The 22,318-nt window shown below is 41.1% G+C and overlaps 1 protein-coding gene across 18 annotated transcripts in view; it reads left to right on the forward strand.

Moving 5' to 3' along the window:
- TRIM2 (tripartite motif containing 2) overlaps positions 1–22,318 on the forward strand; it is a 117,676-nt gene that overhangs the window by 55,765 nt on the left and 39,593 nt on the right. For 8 of the 18 annotated variants that reach the window (XM_027779924.2, XM_027779927.2, XM_027779918.2 and 5 more), the window contains one exon: positions 21,168–21,349. In XM_027779924.2, coding sequence (XP_027635725.1) covers positions 21,216–21,349 — 134 coding nt within the window. In that variant the 5' untranslated portion in view covers positions 21,168–21,215. The other 10 variants (XM_027779920.2, XM_027779919.2, XM_027779931.2 and 7 more) reach the window with 8 other exon arrangements.

Consider the following 22,318-nt stretch of genomic DNA (forward strand, 5'->3'; position numbering starts at 1 on the left):
ATATGGGGGCAAATAAGAACATTATGGTGGAAGTACAATGACTAAATGAATATTTCTTAGATAAGGATGTGGCATAAGAAACGTTGCTTTCTGTTCCAGCCATAGATTTATGATCTTTGAGGGCCATGGATTTATTACCTGGATAACATTCTGTGGCCAGCTATTGTGATTTAATAATCAGAATTCTTTTTCTTAAAATTCCACATTGCTGCTTGTGTAAGAACTGAAATTAAATTGACTAGTGGATACTGATGAGAGCTTCTAGACAATATGAATCTTTGGAATAAACTTCGGAATAAAATTATAGGGTTTGAAAAGCATATTTTCTTTTTCTGGTTTGGTTTTTAAAAATCTTATAAACTTGTTTATTTTAAAGATAGTCCCATAATTTTCTGGAAGGTAGATTTGTGATATCTGAAGCCTGGACTGGTTACAGAGAGAAGTACCAGGAAGCTATTGTACCTGGTCTTGGGACTGCCTCACCCTGCTAGAAAACAAAGCCAGCAGAAAAAGGAGGTTATCCCTGTTTCCAGAGAGTTTTTTGGGGACGATCATTCTGTTGGCTGCTGACAAAATAAGTCTTCTGTGCTTTGGCCCTCATCCAAAACTGCTTACTGTAAACCAAACGTTTCCTCAAACTTCTCAGTAAAGCATTTCACAAACTGGAGTTGTGAAGAAACTCCCTGGTTCGATCTGGACCTGAAGTGCCCACAGTTTGACTGTAAAGAACAGCTTGGGGCTTTCTTAATTGAGGGCTCATTTCAGTTCTTGAGATTCATCCTTTTTCAGGAGAAATGGCTTTGATGCTCCTTTAATGGCTTTCCTCAGGGAGAAGGCTAAACAGAACTTCTTTGTTGCTTCAAGGGACACCACTAACACATGCTGCTTGCGGGCCAGAAGGAAATGTGAAGTGGGTTTTATGACAGAACCAATTCTAGGTTTGATTATAGGGTTTCTGAGAAGAGGGAAAAATTAAAATAATGGAAACATTTATTTCAGCCAACTGGGAAAAATCCTTTGGTTTCTTTGCGTAATTCATAAAGAGAGACAGCATGTAACATGTCAGATATTAGAAGTACATATATTTTTAATGCCTTTTTTGGGGGGTGGGGGGTGTCTTAAATGTTTGTCGTTTTCACAGAAGTGATTTTCTATGTACTATCTAGAATATATGAGTTCAGTGAAATCTTGGTTTGAGACAAGCAGTGTCCATGGTCTGATAGCACGAGTGCTGTCTGAATTCTACTATATCCAGCAGCATGCAGTGTTTGGAAAATCAGACCTTACCTGGACAAAGATGACAATACTGCTGGGGAATTTCCTCAGCCCCTGATAGTATTTTTCTCCGGCAATCCCAGTTTTAGCCTGAAGGTCAGGTTGTTTGCTGGAAAATCCCAGATAATTGGTGTTGAAGCCATCGTGAAAACATGCTGGGCCTGTCTTTGCCTGATAATGGAATTTCATTAATTCATAACAAAACTAGGATTTGGACAGCTTATATAAACACAGTGATACTCCTGATTCCTTTGAGGAAAACTGAGGAATTAAATGAACTGAAAATATTTTGGGTGTCCTAATGCAGAGAACAAAGTGTTGTGCATTACTATAGTGGAGTTGAAATTTAATCATCTGCGTAAAGTATTAAACTTGCACTGTTTTGCCGAAACATGTAATACTGTGCCTAGACACATGAACTATTTATACAAAAACAAAGGCACAGTGTATGGTATGTTAGGATAAATCCTTAAGCCAAGTGTGAAAGAATTGGATTTGATCAGTTGGCAAGCATATTGTCTCATCAAAATTGTGTGCATCAGCATACAAGTGTATCTAGTTTGAACTATTTGTTTGTACACAGCAGCAAACCATATGTATTGCTCCAAATAATAAATTCAGTTTATAAAGAATGATTCTTAATACAATTGCATTATAGAGGGTAATACCTCTTCAGGTTGAAATAGTTGTTTTAAGGACAGTACAATGTTCTGTATTATAAACAGCCACTAATTCCAAAGAAGCCCTAAAAATTTTCTCCTGGAATTTTGCCCATCCAGTGTTTTGCAGGGTAACATATATGAACTAGCTTTTTCCAGTTAGCTTTCAAGGACTATGATGAAGAAGGCCAGTGACTGTCAGATTGAAATCCACTATTGCAGATCCTACACTTAGCTGACAACTTCAACCAAAGTTAGGTATGCTATTTCCAGAGACTGCAGGTTGTGTGGTTATGTTATTGCTGATGTTTGTGTGTTACAAAAAACAGGAGGGCTGCTCAGCATTTGAAATGCATTACATGAGTTGAAAAAACAAGGCTCTTGCAACAAAATCAATATTTATTGAAAGGAATAAATGTTTTAAAGGAAATAATGATCGTTTGGAGGTTTCTAGAATGCTGAAGGGAAAAGAACAAGGCTTAGCATTCACATAAATAGACTTTACCTCTCTATACCTTCATTTTTGCTAGATTACTTTTAAAGACACACTTGCTTCTCTTAGAATTTGGGGCCGCTATTCTATTTGCTATGTGACATGAATGGATTGGAGGCAGTGCCTTGGTGTACTGTAAGGTTTATGTTTACATGTGCCTGTAATGGAAAGAGCTGCTTGGTTGCAAAGACTTAGCAAATGCAGTTTGGAAGAATTCCTTTTTATTTTTGATCAACTGGAATAGAGTCCACCTCTCACAGAACAGAACTCAGGATGACCTTTGGAGAGATGAAAATGGCATTTCCTGTCAAATTTTCTGAATTGTTGTATTTCTATAAAGACCAGATTGTATTTCTGTGGTTTAAATAACTAAATATTTATTGTATACTTCGTTACATTAAAGACATTTATCTTTGTTTTCTACCATAGACACTCTTGACATTTTCTGTCACAGGATCTGTAGACATATCCTGGCATTGCATGTCATAATAAGAAGAAGGCAATAGAAGTTTTATTCCGAAGTTTATTCCAAAGATTCATATTGTCTAGAAGCTCTCATCAGTATCCACTAGTCAATTTAATTTCAGTTCTCACACAAGCAGCAATGTGGAATTTTAAGAAAAAGAATTCTGATTATTAAATCACAATAGCTGGCCACAGAATGTTATCCAGGTAATAAATCCATGGCCCTCAAAGATCATAAATCTATGGCTGGAACAGAAAGCAACGTTTCTTATGCCACATCCTTATCTAAGAAATATTCATTTAGTCATTGTACTTCCACCATAATGTTCTTATTTGCCCCCTTCCTTCTATTGCCTTTCCTTCTAATAATTGGGGTGACTGGCGATATTTGGATTGGGCATTGCTTATTTTACAAGGGGAATCTAGCTGGAAGTCAGTAATTTAGTTGTATCACTGTAACAGCAGTCTGTAACTGGAATAGTATAAAGTGAAATAAATGACGTAAACATCACTCTAATGCACTGTGTGGGGATAGCCAAGGATCTAGTCAGCTGAGAAGTCTGCTGCCAACCAGGCAGCGTTCCCATTTGCCAGCTGGACTTTAGGGCAGTAACTCAAAACCAAATCCCATTCAAAAGGAAGATTTGAAATGGCAATTGGTATATAGTTCTTGAGATGCTGAAAAGACTGCGGCAGGTAGATGTTGGCTGGCTCCATCCATCCTGCTATTAGGTAGCTGCAGTAGGGTTAAAGGAGGCACAGCTAAATTAAGAAGGAGACTAATCATAGACATGTGAAAAGTGCTAGCAGCATGTATTCTGGCACTTCTTGCATTACATCGTGATCCTGTTAACACAAGCATCAAAATATATCGGGTATAGCTGGACTGCTACAATAGTTTACAAAGAAACTGCTGCTGGAATGGCTATGATCTTTTACTGCTAGGTATTATCTAGGCTATAATAACTTAAAGAATATGCCCTGCCACTAGGAGAAGACAAATGACTTAAAAATGTGCCGTAATCATGTATACCCTAAATGTTCCCCTGGAAGAACTCCAGACAAGTCTGCTTTTTACAGCCAACACTTTTGCGTATATGTAAAAGTATTATTCATTCTCTCTCACTTTAGAACCTTCTGAATATTATCACTTTTGGATGCATTTGAGAAGCAATTAATTAGGTGGATGGTGATCTTCAGTCCTTACTTGAGGGTGGATGTCCTCTCTGAAAGAGACAAAGATTGGACTACGTGCAGTTACTTTTGATCGAGTTTTAAATGCATGAGATGAATGTTCAGCAATCTGCCTGCTCATAATCCAGTATGGATTTATTTGTCTTAGTGTTATTAGTCTGCTTAAACATGTGTATGATCAGTTTATTTCTGGGTGATTTTCTGTTCTTTTGTCATGTAATGCTATTTGTTCTGTGCTACCATGAGCCTCTGTTCTTGATTATTTTTTTTATTTCAGCTCTGGAAATGCTGAGTGACAATCCCCTCTTTTTCTGCTGTTCTTTATGGGTGTTGGATGCTAGGTTTGAGGACATCTCGTTGTTGAACTTGTTATTTGGAAAATTGTAATGTGTGCAGTGATGGCTTAAAGAAAAAGTGAAAGTTTTAGCCTCTGCAAAGATTTATACTGTGCCTGCCTCCTTCTATGTCAAAGTTTAGTAGAACTGGGTTGTTTGTGAGCTTGAGGGTGTGTTATATACCAGTGTGTTTTATGAACTGCTCAGGAGTTGATTTAGCAAGGAATGAGCAACGGCCCAATTATTCTGAGCTATGTAACTCTGACTAGTATGAAAATATAAATGTGCAAAGATGCTCCTGCACCTTGTGCAGAACAAAACCCCTTTGAGGCAGTGATGGCATCTTGAGCAAATGCACTTGACACAATTACTTACAGAACAACAACAAAAAATGCACTCAAAAGATTTTGCTGAACTAGGAAATGCTCTTGAAAAAATCCCAACAATTATGTTTTTGTGTGCCTTTGAATGCATTAATCTCTAAAGTGGTCCTTGCAGAGACCTAGTATGTGTACCATATTTAGGCCCAGCTATATTTGGCCCACGATCTATATTATTAGAGAGCTCGCATACTCAGTGACAAACAGGACTTCCAAAAGAGCAGATGCCACTAGGTTTAGTGATGCCAGGTGTCTTCAAGGCCACCCTGGTTCTTCTGAGACCAGCTATATATTGTAAATACTGTAAATCAAGCTGCTTAGAAATTCCTGAGGAACTAAAATGACCCCCAGGAGTGAAAACTCTGGACTGAGGCACAAGACTTCTGCAGCATACATAAACTGTTGAAGAGGAAAGACTGCTACGGTTTGTCTGCATTCGCACAGTATTTTTTTTCTTCCTTTTCCAGTGAGGAAACAGTATTCATGAAATACCCTCCTACAACTTTCTTTCCCGTAATCCCTATAATGGTGGAAGTTTTACTGTAAACCTTCAGGGATTAACTACCACAAGATAAGCTTCTGCAGGTCATGGCGGGGGGGATTTGTTATCCTGAAGGCAGATTTAATTTGATGTTTAAAGCTCAAGTAATTGCACTGTACTGGGGTTGGGAAACCTAGGGCCCATAAATCAGGTAGCAGCCTAATTTTGTACCATCTGAGGGTGTTTTTTTTGTCCTGAGTGTTACTCTGAGAAAACACTATGACATGGGTTAGTGTGTGGTCTTCCCAGTGTGCTTGAAAAGCTTTCTGGACCCTTTGCAAAGAACAGGCTCTTCTCTTTACTTACTCCCTAATCCTTAGTCTGTGCAGCATAGTCTTGGGAACAACTGGTCTTTCTGCATCTCAGCTCAGAAAACATTTTATAATAAAGAGATAAAGTTAAGTGTGCACCATGAAGATTTCATCCTATTTATCAAATATGCAGTGGTAATATTTTTTTGTCTTGCATCTAAAATAGCTGGAAATAAATTTTGATTGTGAAATACAAACATATTTGGAGACACTTCGTTATTAATCAAGTATCCTATGAAGTATCCTCTGCTACGAACACGGGCTGAGAGAGCTGGGGGGGTCAGCCTGGAGGAGAAGGCTCCGGGGAGACCTTCTAGCAGCTGCCAGTGCCTGAAGGGGCTACAGGAAAGCTGGGGAGGTACGTTGTACAGGGGCCTGCAGTGATGGGACAAGGGGGAACGGCTTTAAACTGGAAGTGAGTAGATTTAGGTTAGATATTAGGAAGAAATTCTTCCCTGTGAGGGTGGTGAGGCACTGGAACAGGTTGCCCAGAGCAACTGTGACTGCCCCATCCCTGGACGTGCTCAAGGCCAGGCTGGACGGGGCTGGGAGCAACCTGGGCTGGTGGAAGGTGTCCCTGCCCATGGTGGGGGGGGGTGGAATAGGTAATCTTGTAGGTTCCTTCTAACCCAAACCAAGGTAATCTTGTAGGTTCCTTCTAACCCAAACCATTCTGTCATTCTATGACTCTATTGTAATTACAGATGAATAATTTCCCATTCATTCATAAATGTAATCCTTTATTTAAAATCTCTCAGTGGAGATAAATGTAATTCTTTATTACACAGAGAACAGAAGACAGTATGTAACAGAGGACTGTTTTAGAAGAACTGCTACATGTTCTGCGTAGGCAGAGAACCCCTCATCCCTTAGCTTCCTCATTCTAATTAACTTTTCTACTATTCCCTCCTACAAAAAAATAATAAAAACCCCAGACTAGACTGGTGCATGCAAAAATGTTTGTATATAGTAAGGTGAATTTGCAAAAAATGAGTAGCTCTGCTTCCTGTTCTTGCAAAATCCAAAATTTTGTTTGTCTTATCAGAAGCTGACACATTGCATGGTGTTGAATATAGGTAAGCAGAATAACAGGAAGGCTTCTTCCCTTGTTTAACTTTTGGGATAGATTTTTATCTGTGCTCCTGAATGGAGGACTTTATCCTCTCAACAGCCATCATTGTTTCACCTCTGGGATGTGCCCTCCCAGAAGGGTCTGCTCTGAATGTGTGCACCCTCCGGAGTTACCTATATTGAGGAAGGTGAACAACTTTTAAATGAGGAGAACCAGGATAGTGATCAATGCATGATTTTTTCAAGCTCTGTGGCATTGCTTTTAGAGTGATATAGAGTACCTCAGCAGAGAAACAAGATAAATATCACTTAAGAAAATATCACTAGAAGTCTTTTTTTTTTTTTTTTTTTTTCCCTTAAGGATAAAGTAAATTTGAAAGGGTAGGAGCAAGTGGGGAGAAATCCTAGGTTGGCATTGTATGTATTCACTGTGAAAGGGTTGTCTGCTTGGGGCGATGACTAGTGAGTCCCCATTGTTGTGTGTCTGGTTTGTCTGACGTAGAAATGGGTGTACACGCTACAGGTACTCTGTGGCCCTGAGTAGCATTCTTCAGGCAAGAGTAGTGTATTAAGGAAGCTGTCTGATGGATTAATTTCACCTGACATCCCTAAATGGCAGGGCTCTGCAAAGTGATAAAAACAGCCCTGTGGAGCCATTAATGTCTATTAGCTATGCCAACAGGGAGTGGCTACTATGACAGCTCCTGTGATGTCTACACTGAGTATTTTGAAGGTTTGTCTGGGTCAAATCAAAAGTAAATCTAGCTTAGCCTTATAATTTGGGTGGCGGCTGACAGTGGATGTCTACAGAAGGGCATAAGAACAGATCAGACATACCATGGTACTCTCCAGAATGCTCTTTCATGTTTAATGGTTTGTACTTCCAGTTTTGCTTCTGGTAGAGGTGGTGGTTTTGTATTTTGAAATCTTTAATTTATTTATCCACCGTGAATTTGTCCCTCTCACCTGGAATGCCTGTAAAATATTGCCAACTGTAGCATCTTAGGGCAATGAGTTTCACATCTCACAGGGTGAAGGAGTGTCCAGCACATTACTGGTAGCCTTAAAAGAGGTTTCTCATCAGTGGGCAATAAAAAGGAAGAGTAAAAAGCAATAGATAGAAATTGTGAATGAAATTTAACTCAGAGTACAGCATGCCCCACTTACCAAAAACCTAGCAATTGCTGTTTCATCAGGCTTCCAAAAACGTTTAATTGAAATACATCCTAACAGCTCCTTCCTGAGTTAGGGAAGTTCAGTACCTGAGATAGTGCAGAGTCTGTATGTCCTGTTTGTAACTTGTTTTCCACATGGATTTCTCAATTACTTTTAACAGCAGAGCCTAGATCTGGTTACCTTACACACATCTCTAATGGGTTTTGTCATTTACTACATATAACCTGTATCAGTAACAGCATGGTACATCTTGTCACAGTCATCACAAGGACTACTTCTAAAGTGTCCGGCAGTTCTTATATCTGCTCATAGAGTTTGCAAAGGGACGAGGATGCTAAGATCTGCTCCTGTTCTCTGACTGCAAAACATTCAGCTATATAAGCTACTATGTTGCTCCTCTTTCTTTACAAAAATAGTCCAAAAACTCATCCAGATTAACAGCTGGCTATGAAAACTTGTTTCATAGTTTAGAAAGATACTTAGTGTCCCAGATAGGGTTAAATGGCGATAGTTGAATTGTGTGAGGCATTAAGACATGAGTTACCTATCCTGGCACAGGATTTGTGTTCTGTGTAGCTGGTGCCTTTCGCAGTGGGATTCTGGTATCTGGAAGAGGTTTTCAGGTGCTATCACAATCCAAATGATAATGTGGCTGATTTAAGACAATACTGTTCTTAGGCTGTCCTAATGCTGGTGTGTTTTCCAAGTGCATTTTTTTTTAATTATTTATTTAAAAATACAGCTGCATGCACATAGTTATTGTTTTGTATACTGCCTCCTAATTTGTTTTTCATGTACTTAAAAATGTACTGGGTTTCCTGTGAAGTAAAATGGATATATTTTCATACAGGAATGAATGTACTGTGTATCCCAGTTCAGCTTGGGAGAGTCTTAAAATTGTGTCATATGAGTGATTCTACTTTCCTCCTCTTTCATTAGCTGTTACTTCACAAGTTGTGATGTCAGTTGAAAGGACTGATACTCATGCAAGCAGGTATGTATGAGGCTCTTCTAAGAATGTGATTTTGTAGAAGTCTGGCCTATGTCAGCACTGGGGATTTGCTTATGAGCAGCCTGGCGATGCCCCTGTAGGAACCTTGGGCATCTAGCCTGAGCCTGCCCTGCATGATGAGAATGTGGAAGAGATGTCTAAGAGAAAGCTTAGTAAGAGTTATTTTTGGAGATGAAGGATAAAGGTAAACACCTTTTACTACTGCTGCTCCATGCAGCTTATGCCAGGTATAAAACCTTGTACCTCAAGGAAAAGGCTTGAGGAAAACCTGGGCTGAGCCAGACTAGCTTCTTGGTAGGCCCTGAGAAAGGGCCTCTAGGACTGCCTGGAGATCCAGCCTGCTCAGGGGTATGGTGGGCTTTGCAGTCACATAACCACATCTTACTGGGGCTGTGCTGAAACTCTGCTGTGGAAACTTATAGTGGGAATTAATGCATTTCTGCAGATAAGGCACAAGATACGGGGAGCACTTTGCCTCTGCTGTAGAAAGGTTTCAGCTTTTTCCAGTAACAACAGTTCTTTAAATAGGAGCACTGGCATGCGATCAGCAAATGAGTGTCCTTGCTGAGGACTGGAAAGACATGTTTACTGGGTGAAGGTCAGCCATTGGGTGTTTCCAAGTTGTGAACTGCTGGAGCTGACTACTGCTAAGTCAAATGGAGTGGCTGCGTGAGTATGGAGGAGGACACCGTGTCACAGCCAGCCCGCTCAGGTTCTGTGCGCTTGGGGCTCCCCATGGGAGCTGTAGGTGGCTTTTTGTTACTGTTGTTTGGTTCGTTCAGCTCCTGTACCTACAGCCATTGTTAAAACCCACGGAGCTCCTTTTGCCAAGGTTGTTCTGACATTGTTTCTCACTATTGCTGGTGCTGCCAGACTACCTGCTGTATGCAGCTGCGTGTTTACCTACTTGCCGTGAAAGTTCAGTGTTGCGTTTTTGCCAAGGTAAAGAGCTTGCCTGGGTAAACCTCTGCCTGCCACTTAACGCTTGAGCAAGGTTTTCTCTGAACCCAAGGACGATACGAATGTCTAGACATATTGCTGTGTTTTAGAAAGACATTTCCATTCTGAAGAAAACTTAGACATAGAAGGTAACATCACTGCTGGACTCTGGGCAAGAAAATGAGGTGGGTACTGTACAAAAGCTATGGTAAATATGGAACTGCAGCAACCAATATTTTGTCTTCTAAGGAATAAGTGCTGCAAAGGATTTGAGCCCCAATTCAGCCTGCTCACAGGCTGGAGGGGGGTTCTTCCTGCCCCCTCATTCTTAGTCCCTCTCCCATGATGTGATTTTGGCAGAAACCTTACCTGTGCAGGCACCCTATCTGCTGTGTGCTAAGATGTGAATCCTTTCAGTTTCTGCCTCCATTGTTTGCTTTTTAAATGCTTAGATTCTGTCTGCTGTGTCTTGCTGTGAAACACCTGGTTTTTTCTCCCAGTTTATTTTCCATATGCTGTATCTGCTGGAAAATAGGATTTTGAAGGCTGCAAGAAAAAAATTCTAAAGGGCTCGTAGTCTCTAAGTTGATTTTGTGAAGTTACATGGCATGTAGTGATTGCCTGGTGTTGACTTCTCCCTTGCTGATTTGAACTTTGTGCTAGTTCAACAAAATCCTACTGAAGTAAATGGAAACAGAAGCAGAGGAACTTTAGTTCTTTTTAGTCAACAGAGAATATATGACTAAGCCCCAGCACCTGGTGTGTATCATCTCTTCTGAAGGGAGAGTTGCAGAAGTGTAAGATCAAGCGGAGGTGCAGTGTGGTGCTGGGTCGGAGGAGTGTCTTAGGAGGGAGTGGAGGGCATGGTCTCTGGGCAGTTCAGTGTTCACTGCACAGCTCAGTACAAAAAGCACTGAGCGTTTGCTACTTGCTTTTACTTTTCTTGCTATTGCTCAGCAACTCTGAAGAAAATGCCTAGAGCATTTTTCAATGTACCTTATACTAAAATTATGTAGAAAAGGCCAAGGACCTCTTTCCAAATAGATTCCTGCCCAGCCTCCTGTTTTTTCTATGTACTACCTGATGGCCTGTGCCTGGAGGGGTTAACAGTGATTAGTATGGAGTCTCCACGCAGCACTTTTATTTCAAGTAGCATTTCGGAGCTGATGTTTATGGAAGCAGCAATGATTTGATGTGCAGTTTTAATTATTTATCAGTTCAGTTTGGTTTTATTTGAGCCTGTGTACCTATAAAGGCTGAACGGAGATCTGTCAGCATTAAGGAAACAGGTAGGCCTAGAGAGTCAAAAATGTACCATCGTGAGGGAGATGTTACCAGCACTAGGTAGTTAACCAGGGTAGGCTTTTTTTCAGTACAGGTGCTCTGACTCACTGCTTCGGATGGCAAGCGTACGATTTAGAATCCTTTTACCTAGGCCTGCACAACACCTAGCTCCTGAAATAATTACTTGGACCTACCTCACTGCAGATACTATTTTTTTTTAATAGGTCACCCGAGAATATGACATTTTATTAAACATGGAAAGGCCCTGAATGACAATTCTGAGGCTGTAATTTAACCTGATATGTGACAGTTTAATCCTATACTTTCCCTTGGCATGCCCTTTCCCCCTCATTTCCTACCCCTTCTCTCTGAAATGTCGTTTGTGAGAACATTGGCCATTTGGTTGGGGATTTGTGGACTTCCAGTGTAAGCACTCAAACTGTCCTTCATGTGCAGTAAATCCAGTGTGCTCCAAGTGTGTTGGAATTTATTGTGCAAGGCTGAAAATGCTGTCCTGAAAACCTCAGACAGGCAAGTAGCCTTCAAGTCGATATCATATCTCAGCTGAATGATGACTGTGTGATCACACAAGCTCTGACCTGCCAGTCTTGTCCTTTGGTGTGTGCAGGGCAGCCACCAGCAGGTCCTGTCTCCATCCAAGGACAGGACAGCTGGGGAATGGGCTCTGGGGATGGAAGCAGGACTCTTGCACCACCGAAGGGTGCTGGGAAGGGACACTGCAGAGGCAGGCAAAAGCTGTGAGGATGGGGAGAGAGAAGAAAAGGGGGTATCAGATGCCAGCTATAACCTTTCCCTCTACGAACTGGAGTATAAAGCATTAGTATATTGATACCTTAAAAGGCCCACTCATATATTTCAGGTGTTCACCCTGTTACAAGCTTTGCTTACAGGCTGAGGAGAGGAAGGAGGAAAAAGCAACAAAGCATGAAATATGTAAAACTATGAAGCAAGGCTTTCATTTATAGCAGTGGCTTCTATTCCTCTTATTCCTGTGCCCTTAGCAGTTGAAAGCTTTTAAAGGGAACTTAATTCATGACATCAACATCTGACAGTGGTGCTGAAGGTGAGCCCACTGTCATGCAGAAATGACAAAATACAGTTTGTTTCTGGTGACTGTAGTGCCTGGCCCTGCCACCTCAACAGCAAATACCCAAAAGAGGAAAGAGAAGGAATAACACAGAGGGGAGAAAAGCAGCCTGTGTTTCATGCTGCCTGACTTGCAACATCGGTGCTGGGGACAGGCAGGGAGTGCAGTCACACCAGCCAGGCTTGGGTCTGGCTGGGCAGGGAGGCCAGGTTGTCCCAGCCTGGGCGCAGTTGTGCGGCAAGTCACAACCTTGGCAAGCTGAACTGGGCGTATTCAGAAGGTAGAAGGAAATAGAATAAGGTGGCAAAGGCTTGGAAGGATGGGTGCTGAGAGGGCTGGGAAGGTCTCCATCAGCCTAGCATTACATTCTGGGCAAACCTTTCAAGTTCTTTGTCTCCCAGGCTATGACAAGCCATGTGTTGTGTCACAAGCTTCTGGGGAAAAGCATCTGCTCCACTGGATCACAAGATGGGAGAATGATTGTGGCTCCAAGCTGTGGCTGGTGGGGAGGAACCAGGACCTAGCAGAGGTCCTTTCAGGTCAGATGTGCCCTCTAGCTACAAGCCCACAGTGGAAAGAAGCTGTGGCTCTTCCCAGACCATGTGAGCTGCAGCCTGGGCTATCGGAGAATGTAGAGGCAGGGCTGGAAGCTGCCCTTGCTGTGTGGGAGCTGCTGGGGCTGCATGGGTGCATAGCCACAGTGGGGAAAGGTGAAGGAGCCTTCACCACTGCTGTCTTGTGAGGATGACTAAGGCCCCTTGCTTGCTGGTGTGGGCATGGTCCCACAATGACAGGCTGTTTCACCTCACTTGTGTTCCTGGCGCCATGGTCAAATTAAGGATGTGGAGCCTGGTGACAGCTCTAACAGCCCATCCTCTCCTGTATTTGTGTTCCCAGACTAGCCCTCATTCCCAGCATGTCAGCTTTGGGTAATTGATTCCTGGTCTCTCCCACCTCTTATTTTCCAGTCAGTCTTAATTGCCAGGACTGTATTAGCTGGCCATTTAGTTTGGGCTAACCCAATTTTATTTTTTTTTTCTGCTGACCTTAAAGTATCTTCTGTACAGCCGGCTGAGTTTGACTCCCTTCAGTCAATGTATAGTACAGGCTTCAGTGCAGACCATTAATCTTAACCTGGAGTGTTTGGATGAGTTATTTAATATTAGGGAAGAATATACCAATATCTGCCTATGGTCTGTAAATTAGCTGTGGGGTGTTTTGGTAACTTGCTGTTTGTGGACTCCCTAATAATATGAATTCAGATTGTGCTTGGAACAGGGAAAAGAATAAATTGTTCAAAAAACATGACATTTACAGAGCATGATAACAGGGGCTAGATCAGTCTTTCTTGACACTGCGAAGATGGCATGTGCTATGTATTTTTTTCTCCAGAACTTGCTTCATTAGTCAGCAGTGACGCAGATAAGTCAGCAGCGATGATGCAATGATGAGTGCAGCAAATTTCTGAGGGAAAGTAGCCTGTTCTTTTTTTTAAAATAAAGAAAAAACCCAAAACCAAGCACATAACAACCCCCACTCCCATCTCCAACTCAAAAGACATACGCATGCAGTAAACCTATTTGAAACAGGCTGGTAGTAATGTCTATGGGGGTAAAGTGCAAGACTGTTCACTGAGCTACAGCTCTGTTTCCTCTTCACTAGGAGAAGAAACCCACATATCAACATTCAACCTGTAAGAACAAAAATCTCAAAGGAAATGCTGTGACTTTTGTTTCATTTTCCTTGTCACAGTACCACATTTTTGTTTTTTGAAGAGGCAGGATTATTTGCAGAGTATCAGCTCATTGTCAGTAGGCAACTTCTCAGAGTTAATTACAAGAGAACTGCACTTTGAAGCAATTTCTCATTTGGAGGCGTAGATCCCTGTGAGAGTAGCTGCAGCTGTGACTCCTGCAGTCTCCTTTGGCCATGAGGTATGTTACGGGATCGGTTCTGATTTGAGGGGAAGGTGGTCCTTACTACTGACCGAAATGAAAATAATAATTTGAGCAATATTTGTCATTGTTTTAGTGTACATAGATTTGATGCCTGAAATGAGCAAGGAAATGCAAGCAGCTAAGTGATGTATGTATGCTTCTGTCCAAGTCTTCCATCTCGGTTCTGGGGGTGCCATACCTGAATTTTCTCTCTTGATTTTTAATTGTGTCTTTGTTTCAGTGGCAGAAACAAAAGGCCTTGGATCTCCTTGTGGTGGGAGTGAAATATATTGCTTGCTCTTTGCAATGGGGGTTCTATAGACAGTTTAAAAAGAAAACAAAACCCCCCTTAGCCAAACATTAAAAACCGCCCCTCCAAAAATGTGCCTGAAATCTCTGGCCTTTCTTTAAAACCGTGAATCTTGCTGTCCATATGCCTGTCGCTTCTGACCTGCAGAATGTTGGAGCTAAAACGAAACATACCTTGTTCTTTCTCTTTGACAGAGGTCAGTCAGCACACATTGAGGGAATGAGAGAAGCAGTATTTTGGCACAAGCACCCAAAACCCTAACATGCACGCATGCTGCCTGAGCTTTCATTTCAGGTTATAAACTGGATTACAACATGCTTTCACCATGTGGGCATTACCCAGGGAAACCAGGCTGGATCTGCCTGATGCATAAAACCAATCTAACTAAACGATTGCCAGGTGGAAAGTAAATGATGTATGCAGAATCTATATTTTAAACAGAAATTTAGATTACATTTCTGTCATGCTAAATGATTATTAATACTATTTACCTCATCAGTCCAATAATGGAATAAATATTATATTCTGGAAACTGTGCTTAAAGAGCTTAGGACAACATTTTAAACTTCTAAAATAACTATATCTGTTCTAATTAAGTCAGAGTAGGACAGAAACTATTTAAACTCCACATTTTTTCTTCTTGATGCAAATGGACCTTTGTGTCCTTTTATTTGTGGGAAGCTTTGTTAGCCTCAGTTAGCTGAAATACTTGCATATGATTTGTTTTTTTCAAAAGATACACTGTATTTAGAGATGCAAATGCTACCTTGTCTGCAAAACCCACCAGCTGTTACTCTGGAAGACAAAGCTAATTCTCTGTTGCTTTACTTCAGTAGTGTCTGTGTATTCACAAGCATCTTTTTAACAGCCTTCTCTGCATAGCTGAAAAATACCAGATACCAGATTTTTTGTTATTTCCTTTGGTACTAGCCTAGTAAAATGTGAATTGATCTGTGATTATTTTTTTTTTTAAAGAAGTAAAAAGATTACCTAAAAGAATACACCTTTCCATTAATGTTTTTACAGAAGTTGAACAAACTGTTAGCTTCGATTCAGGCATTCCTTGAATATGAGATTACTAATTGCTGCTTTAAATATTTGACTCGAGTCTGAGTCAAGTCGAATACTCAGCTCTGTAGTAGCAGAAGCGGCTGCTGGTTTGTGTGTCAGTAGCACAGCTTTCTGGAGAGGTTCCTTGCTTCTGCTTTAAACATCTGGAGAGACAAAGAGTGTTTGTGGGGTCTTTTGTTGTTGCTGAAAGTTGGAGCCGGGAAGAATTATGTTCCAAGAAACACTTTGGATCCTGGAAAAATCAGGGTGGAATCACTAAGTGTTAAGCTTTATCTCCTTTATAAACGAAAGTGCTTTCGTTTCATCTGTGGCGACTGTCCTGGTAATGGATGTTACGTAATATTTACTCTCCCTTTCAGAGTTAAATCCTTTTTCCAATTTGCGAGTAATATTTGCATATGTATTTCTTAGCTGCATTGACATGCCAGATGCACAGTGGTAGCTGTCTCCGCCTGCTAATCCTGTAATAATATTGTGGTGACCAAATTCAATGGCCCTGCGCGGAGCCTCGAAACAGCTGATTGCTGAGTAGGGAGGAAAAAAAATCACCCAGCGAATCTCGTTGCAGCTCTCTGCTGCATCCCCATCCCACAATCCCTTGCACCATTTGCTGCAGTCTTTCTACACAGGCTGAGTGAGAAAAAGATGTGCTAAATAAAGATTGATTGGTTTGAATCCTGAAGGGGTCTCCCACTTGTAAATGACCCAGGGGAAAAAAAAATTCATGACGACTTCACTGGGCCTCCTCTTATTCTTCCATTTTTCTTTCCACCTGTCCTCTTCGTGGAATGGAGCATCATTCCTTAGAGCACAAAATCAGTTGTGCATCTAATAATGACTGTGCTGTGATAGGGATTCTTAAACAGTTTTATGCGTGAGACTTGAAATATTAACAGATGATGGTTTGTTCGTTTGGATTACTGCGGAACTACAGCTCCGTCCCTGCAAGGATTTTATCCTCAGCACTGCACTGATTAAGCTATTTTTCTACAAAGATGGGTAGGTCTAAAATGCTCAAGTTTGCTCAGTGTTATTCCTGGTGGCTGCTGCTGGGTTGCTCCTTCTGGTTTGGCCCCCGGTCGTTCATTATGCTTCTGCATGCTGTAAGAATGAAGAGGGTTGCTGTGTTTTAAACGAGGCACCAAGCTGATTGCAAGAGTGGGAGAGAAAGGAATGCAAATTTAGCTTATCCAGCCTTTTACACAAATGGACTGTGTGGCGGTGATGATTATTAATTTCCTCGGTGTTTTATGTATTGGCTAATTTGGGGGCTGCTGCTAGAAATGGTTTGAATCTGTTCCTTATTCCTAGAGGCTGTGGCCCGGCAATATATCTGTTTTAAGGATTTTTAAACCCCAGCTCCCCCAGTCCTTGAAGCAACATTGTTGAGGTTCCCCACCCTTTCTTATGGCTCTTGAGGCCTAACTGTGCCTTTGGAAGCGTTGCCATTGGAAACCTATTCATTCATAATACATGAATAGACCCTCTGGGTGGTGAATACCATTGATAAGAAGAGGATGAACAGGCTGCAAGCAATTTGTTCTCCTCGGGCTGCACTTACGGGCTAGTTGCAGCTCTGGCTGGGTGGAGTTCAGTGATAGCAGTGTATCAGCAACAGAGAATTCTGCTCTTTTAGGAATAAATCCTGGGAACTGGACAGTTCTAAGTTTTCCTAATATCTTTTTTCTCAGCTGAGCCACAGAAACTAAGAGAGAATTTGGTAACTGCTGAGGAATTCCAGAGCTCATTTTTAAGATACCTGTAAAAAGGTGCATTTTTCTACTACGTGGCTCTATTTATCTGAAACAACTCTTGTGGAACTGTTATTTGGTGTATCCTAACTTGGGGTTTTTTACCTTTCCTAATGCTTTAGGAAGTTCTTTTCATATGGGTGGGGCCGTCCTGACTTTGGTTCCCAAAGGCATGCACGCATAGCAGGGCAAGGCTTTTCACTAGCTTAGAGTGCCAAGCCATTGTTTTCTCCCTTCTTTGCTGTATAGTATATTTTGAATGAAAATCGATAGTTGTATCTCCAGGAATAAGAAAAAGGAACAATGTTATTTTTGGGGTGTCTGGAGAAGTAACAATCACTGAGCCTCAAAGGGCTGACAAAGGGTATACCTTCCAGGACCCTTTTCTGCACTTGATTTAGCAAACCTGAGCTGGCTTTCCAGTGTGTGCTTCTCGTAGGTAAATGGGTGGGGGTTTATGTCTTTTTTGCTGCAATGTTTCATAAACCTTTGGCTTTGCATGTTTAAATTATGAAGCGTAACTACATGGAGAAGTGATTCTCAGACTTGTTTGCAAAGCTTGTGCTTCAGCTGCTCTTTATTAGATTGTGAGACAAAACAAACTTCTCAAAAGAGTTCTGGCAGTTTCCGATCTCAGAAGATGCTACTACAAAAAAGAATGTTTTTCTTGTAAAATTAGTGTTACTTTGTTAAATTTCCCACTGCTAATAGATTTGAAACTTTGGTTGCTGTTTTGAGGAGCCGCTGCGAGCACCGCAGTAAATCAGAATAAATGTTGTCTTTGGTGAAATTCAGAAGCGTGGTCTAAAATCTCCAGCTTTTCCCCAAATAGTCTTTGATTGTACAGTTGCTTTCATTGAGTCAATGGGCAAAATCATCCTTCTTGTAGCTATGTCACATGCATCAGAGGTGGAATTGGCTCAGGGAGGCTACAGAATCCTGAAAATTCTATACTCAAAAAACTTCTTTTAAATGAATCACTTATGTAAGAAGTTGTTGAAATTTTACTTTCAGGTGTATGTTTTAAACCTGATTTTTGTGAGCACAGGGATAAATGACAATCATGGCCTGCTGCATTCCAGACAAAACCTCAAATATTAAAAGCACTTTTCTGAATTTTTAATGGTTTCTTTCACTGACAAAGCTTCAAGTGTGATCATTTGAAAATTAAAGTGGCTGGCATGAACCTTGTGCATGAAACGCTAAGAATGACTTGATTTTGCAACCAGGAGAATGTAAGACTAAGATGAAGGTCAGATGAAATCAATATGAAATTTTTCAGGCATCAGTTTTCCTTCTGTAAACACTGTTTTCTGGTGTAGCTGTACTTGATGGTGGAAAGATGAAATTACAGAAAATAGTTTCTGGAGAACTTTCTTCTGTTAAATGACAGGCAGCGTTCACTGGAAACCTATTCTTTCATATCTTACGTACATTTCTTTTTCAATAGTTTCTGCTTAGTCCATAACAAAAAAATGACACTATTCATAATGTGTCTGTGTCCAGTTTGGAAGCTATGCTTTTGATAAGAAGTCTTCCTGCTTCTGATTATCTTCCCTGGCTTTTTTTGGGTCCCCACCCCTAACTTTTTGGAGAGGGTGAGTGGGAGGCAAACACAGCTGCATCTGTGGTGAAATGAATTTTCTTTTGAAACACATCACCACAGATCTGCATGTTATGCTGCCAAATGCACGAAGATGTTAATGCATATTTTATAGTCTGCTTTTTCTACTCCATTTTGTGAAAGCTAGATATTTTGGTTCCACTTGTTGTAAACCCATTTTTAACTCAAGCTTGTAAAAAGTAACACAGGTTCCTGATTGATCTTCTAAGGTTTATTGTGTGTGATTTGTGGCATTTAAATAGGTAAAATTAATTTGTGTTTATGTAATATTCATATTTTATCTTACTATGGGGAAAGAAATGAAGAAAGTGAAACAAATGATGAATCCTGAAATCATGCATTTTTCCATCACGAACAAACACGATATTTTACAAGTATTATAGCAATTTTTAACCTTGCAGATTCCCCTTTCTTGGAAGAAAAGAAAGCAGGGGCCTACAATAAGTATTTTCTATCAAATTAAACGTCAGTTACTGCTGTTTGGTGTTTTAATTGTGAATAACTTCATGCTGGTGTATTTGCTAGCACAGATGTCATTCCCCAGGAACCTATTATCAGGGAAGTCAGTACAGCGTGATCGATAATCGCTGCATTATCCTAGAAATAGCCACTTGCTCAATCTAGTAAGTAAGCCATACCTGTATGGCTAAATACACAGCTCAGGAAGAACAGTCTTAAGCTCAACTCTGCCAGATTAGTGTGCCATGCATTCAGCACAGGAAGAAGATGTGTTGTAACACTGCAGATAAAATGCTACAGGTCATGCAAATCATTGTGGAATTGAGTGACCTTTGAATGAGCCTGATCAGCATGGAGGCAGAGGGCTTGTTCTTTCTGTCTTGGAAAGCCTGAACCATCCTCAAGCCAAATATCAAATTGTCCGAAATGGATGGCTAAAAACTGGGATAGAAAATGTTTGGGGAAGAAGTTACTACCTCCGGAGTGTACCTGCAGTGAAGGAGCCCAGCTGGGCTTGCTGCTCACGCAGACAAGGAGCCCCTGTTTCGCTGTGGGTGCAGGAGGACTGGCAGAACTCGGTGCTACAACAGAGATGCTGTGCTCCGCTGCCCAGAGAGCAAGTCCACACCCCCCGGCACTCCAGCCCGCTAGAAACACTGATGGAGAGGACTTCTTGCTGGGCCACCCTGCCAGGGCCTCCGCTTGTCAGCTTTTCCTAAATTATTTCAGCAGGCAGTTTACTTATCTCTGAGGTTACTCCTTTCCTTGTCCCCCCAGCTTCTCTTTACACACATGAATTCTGTTGGCTATAATCTGTTCCTCCAGCTGAAAAGAAACAAAGTTTTTCTCTCCCTGCCCCTTGTTCCAGGACGGGAGGTGTTCCAAGCCTGCTGGTGTTCCTTTAACCTGTGATTTTAATTCTATCAGTCAATAGACTTCTTTTCTCAGTCTTTCTTTTTCATGCTTTATATGCCAGGGTTATGAAGAGTCTTAAGTCCTAAAAACATAATTCTTGCTACTCTTTCTGCCTAGAATGCCATTTTTCTTGCATTTATTATTTGGATGTGCTTCACATATCCTTTGTCCTACCCTTGCTGATTCTCAGCACCTATCAGTTGCCTCTTCTTTGCTTATTTTTTTTTTTTTTATCATAAGGATTTTCACTTCACCTACCTCACCCGTACTGCTGATGCAGATTTCAAGCACTCCTATCCCAGGGGCTGGACAGTTCTGGAGGTTTCTTCTTGGGGGCTTCCTGGACTCCAAACCTACCATGTCTTTGGCAACACCAGCACTGATAAGGGAAGAAATTGTTAGTGGGGGGCAAATTGTTAGGTGAACCATTTTCAAACTCTGTGGTGTAGCCATTTGGCTGGCGCAGTACTAGTTTAAGTATTTTGCCAGCAGTATGGTAGATGGAAGAAATGCTGTGTTTGTTAGCACCGGCTGAACCTACGGGCACAAAAATGTTTTTATTGTGGGATTTCTTTAACAACAGACACCTCTGTCAATTTTTGAGTCCAGAGGCAACGTGCCTTTCCAGAATGCCTGCTCAGACAGAGGTGTTATGTGTGGTGTTGTAGACTTGGCTGACACTTTCACAGGCTCTCATCAGTGATAAACCATTTTAGAAGTTTAATTCTTCACTGTTTTGGCTTTATATGAATTCCTGCATAAGGATGACATATGAGTGAATTAGTTGTGGATTTTGTTATTTCATGGAGTTTATAAGCCACTTTTCTTCTTTTCTTCTTTTCCCCACCCCACTCCAGCAGTGTGCAGGGTAGAAGGGAACAGGACCCATATGTCAGTGGTCTAGGATGGCCAGTGAAGGCTCCAACATCCCAAGTCCTGTGGTCCGCCAGATTGACAAGCAGTTTCTGATTTGCAGCATATGCCTGGACCGTTACAAGAACCCCAAAGTACTTCCCTGCCTACACACTTTCTGTGAGAGGTAAGTCCTTTCCCCATGCTGGTAACTACGTATTTGTGCCAGGCAACAAGCACAGAACAAAGCATCCTTTAGTGGACAGGGACTTCTCTCTTTACTTTTAAAGGTCATGTTAAGGCATGATAAAGTCTGGGAAGGCTGGAGAGGCAGGATTGTAGAAAAACACCGTTATCTGTGGAAAGCAGAAAGAAGAGACAGCAGTGGAATATTTGGAATACATCCCCTTCATGCAAGAGTAAATAAAAAATAAATCCGATGAAACTAATGAATGTAGTTACAACAGTGTGAAAGGTGATGGCAGTCAGAATTTGGACCTCAAATTAATGGCCTTAAATTTATACTGATTAGCCTACAATTACAAAAAATAAAAACTTTTATTTGTTGATTGTCCAAGCTTTAGACGTGATATATACATTATTAATAACCTGTGATTAAATGTCTTCATTATACTGCAGCTTGGTTGGCTGAAGTGGAAAAACTCTCTGAAAAGAGATGTGATAACACAGCAACCTGCCTTCTACTGTATCCAGATGGATGAATTGAATATACATAGTGATACTTTAATGTTAAATTATACATCAAGTGGTGGAGAAAATACAGCATCTGCAAAAAAGTTAGCTGAATAATTACTGGTTAGAGTTCTTTATCTGATGCTGAGATGCAACTCTTTGGATTGTATGTTTGCTGGCAGGAGAATTGTAATAAATGGTATTTTGTGTGAACATTTAGTTCAGGAGATTTCTACCTTATAGTTAGAATTGTGGTGTGCATATCTAATTTTGCACAGGGTGCAAGAAAAATCATGGATCTCTCAGCGTGTCAGATGAGCTGCTTTTTTTGTAGAATAGGAAACGCTGACTTTAGTAAAGTCAGCAGTGAACCTCTCGCTGAAGCTGGTGACGTCAGGATTTTCACCACCATGTCTTCAGCTTCTTGACTTCAGTTCATATGCAAATCCTAAAGTCAGCTTTT

This window comes from Falco peregrinus, chromosome 2 (assembly GCF_023634155.1).
Source record: "Falco peregrinus isolate bFalPer1 chromosome 2, bFalPer1.pri, whole genome shotgun sequence".
Classification (NCBI taxonomy): domain Eukaryota; kingdom Metazoa; phylum Chordata; class Aves; order Falconiformes; family Falconidae; genus Falco; species Falco peregrinus.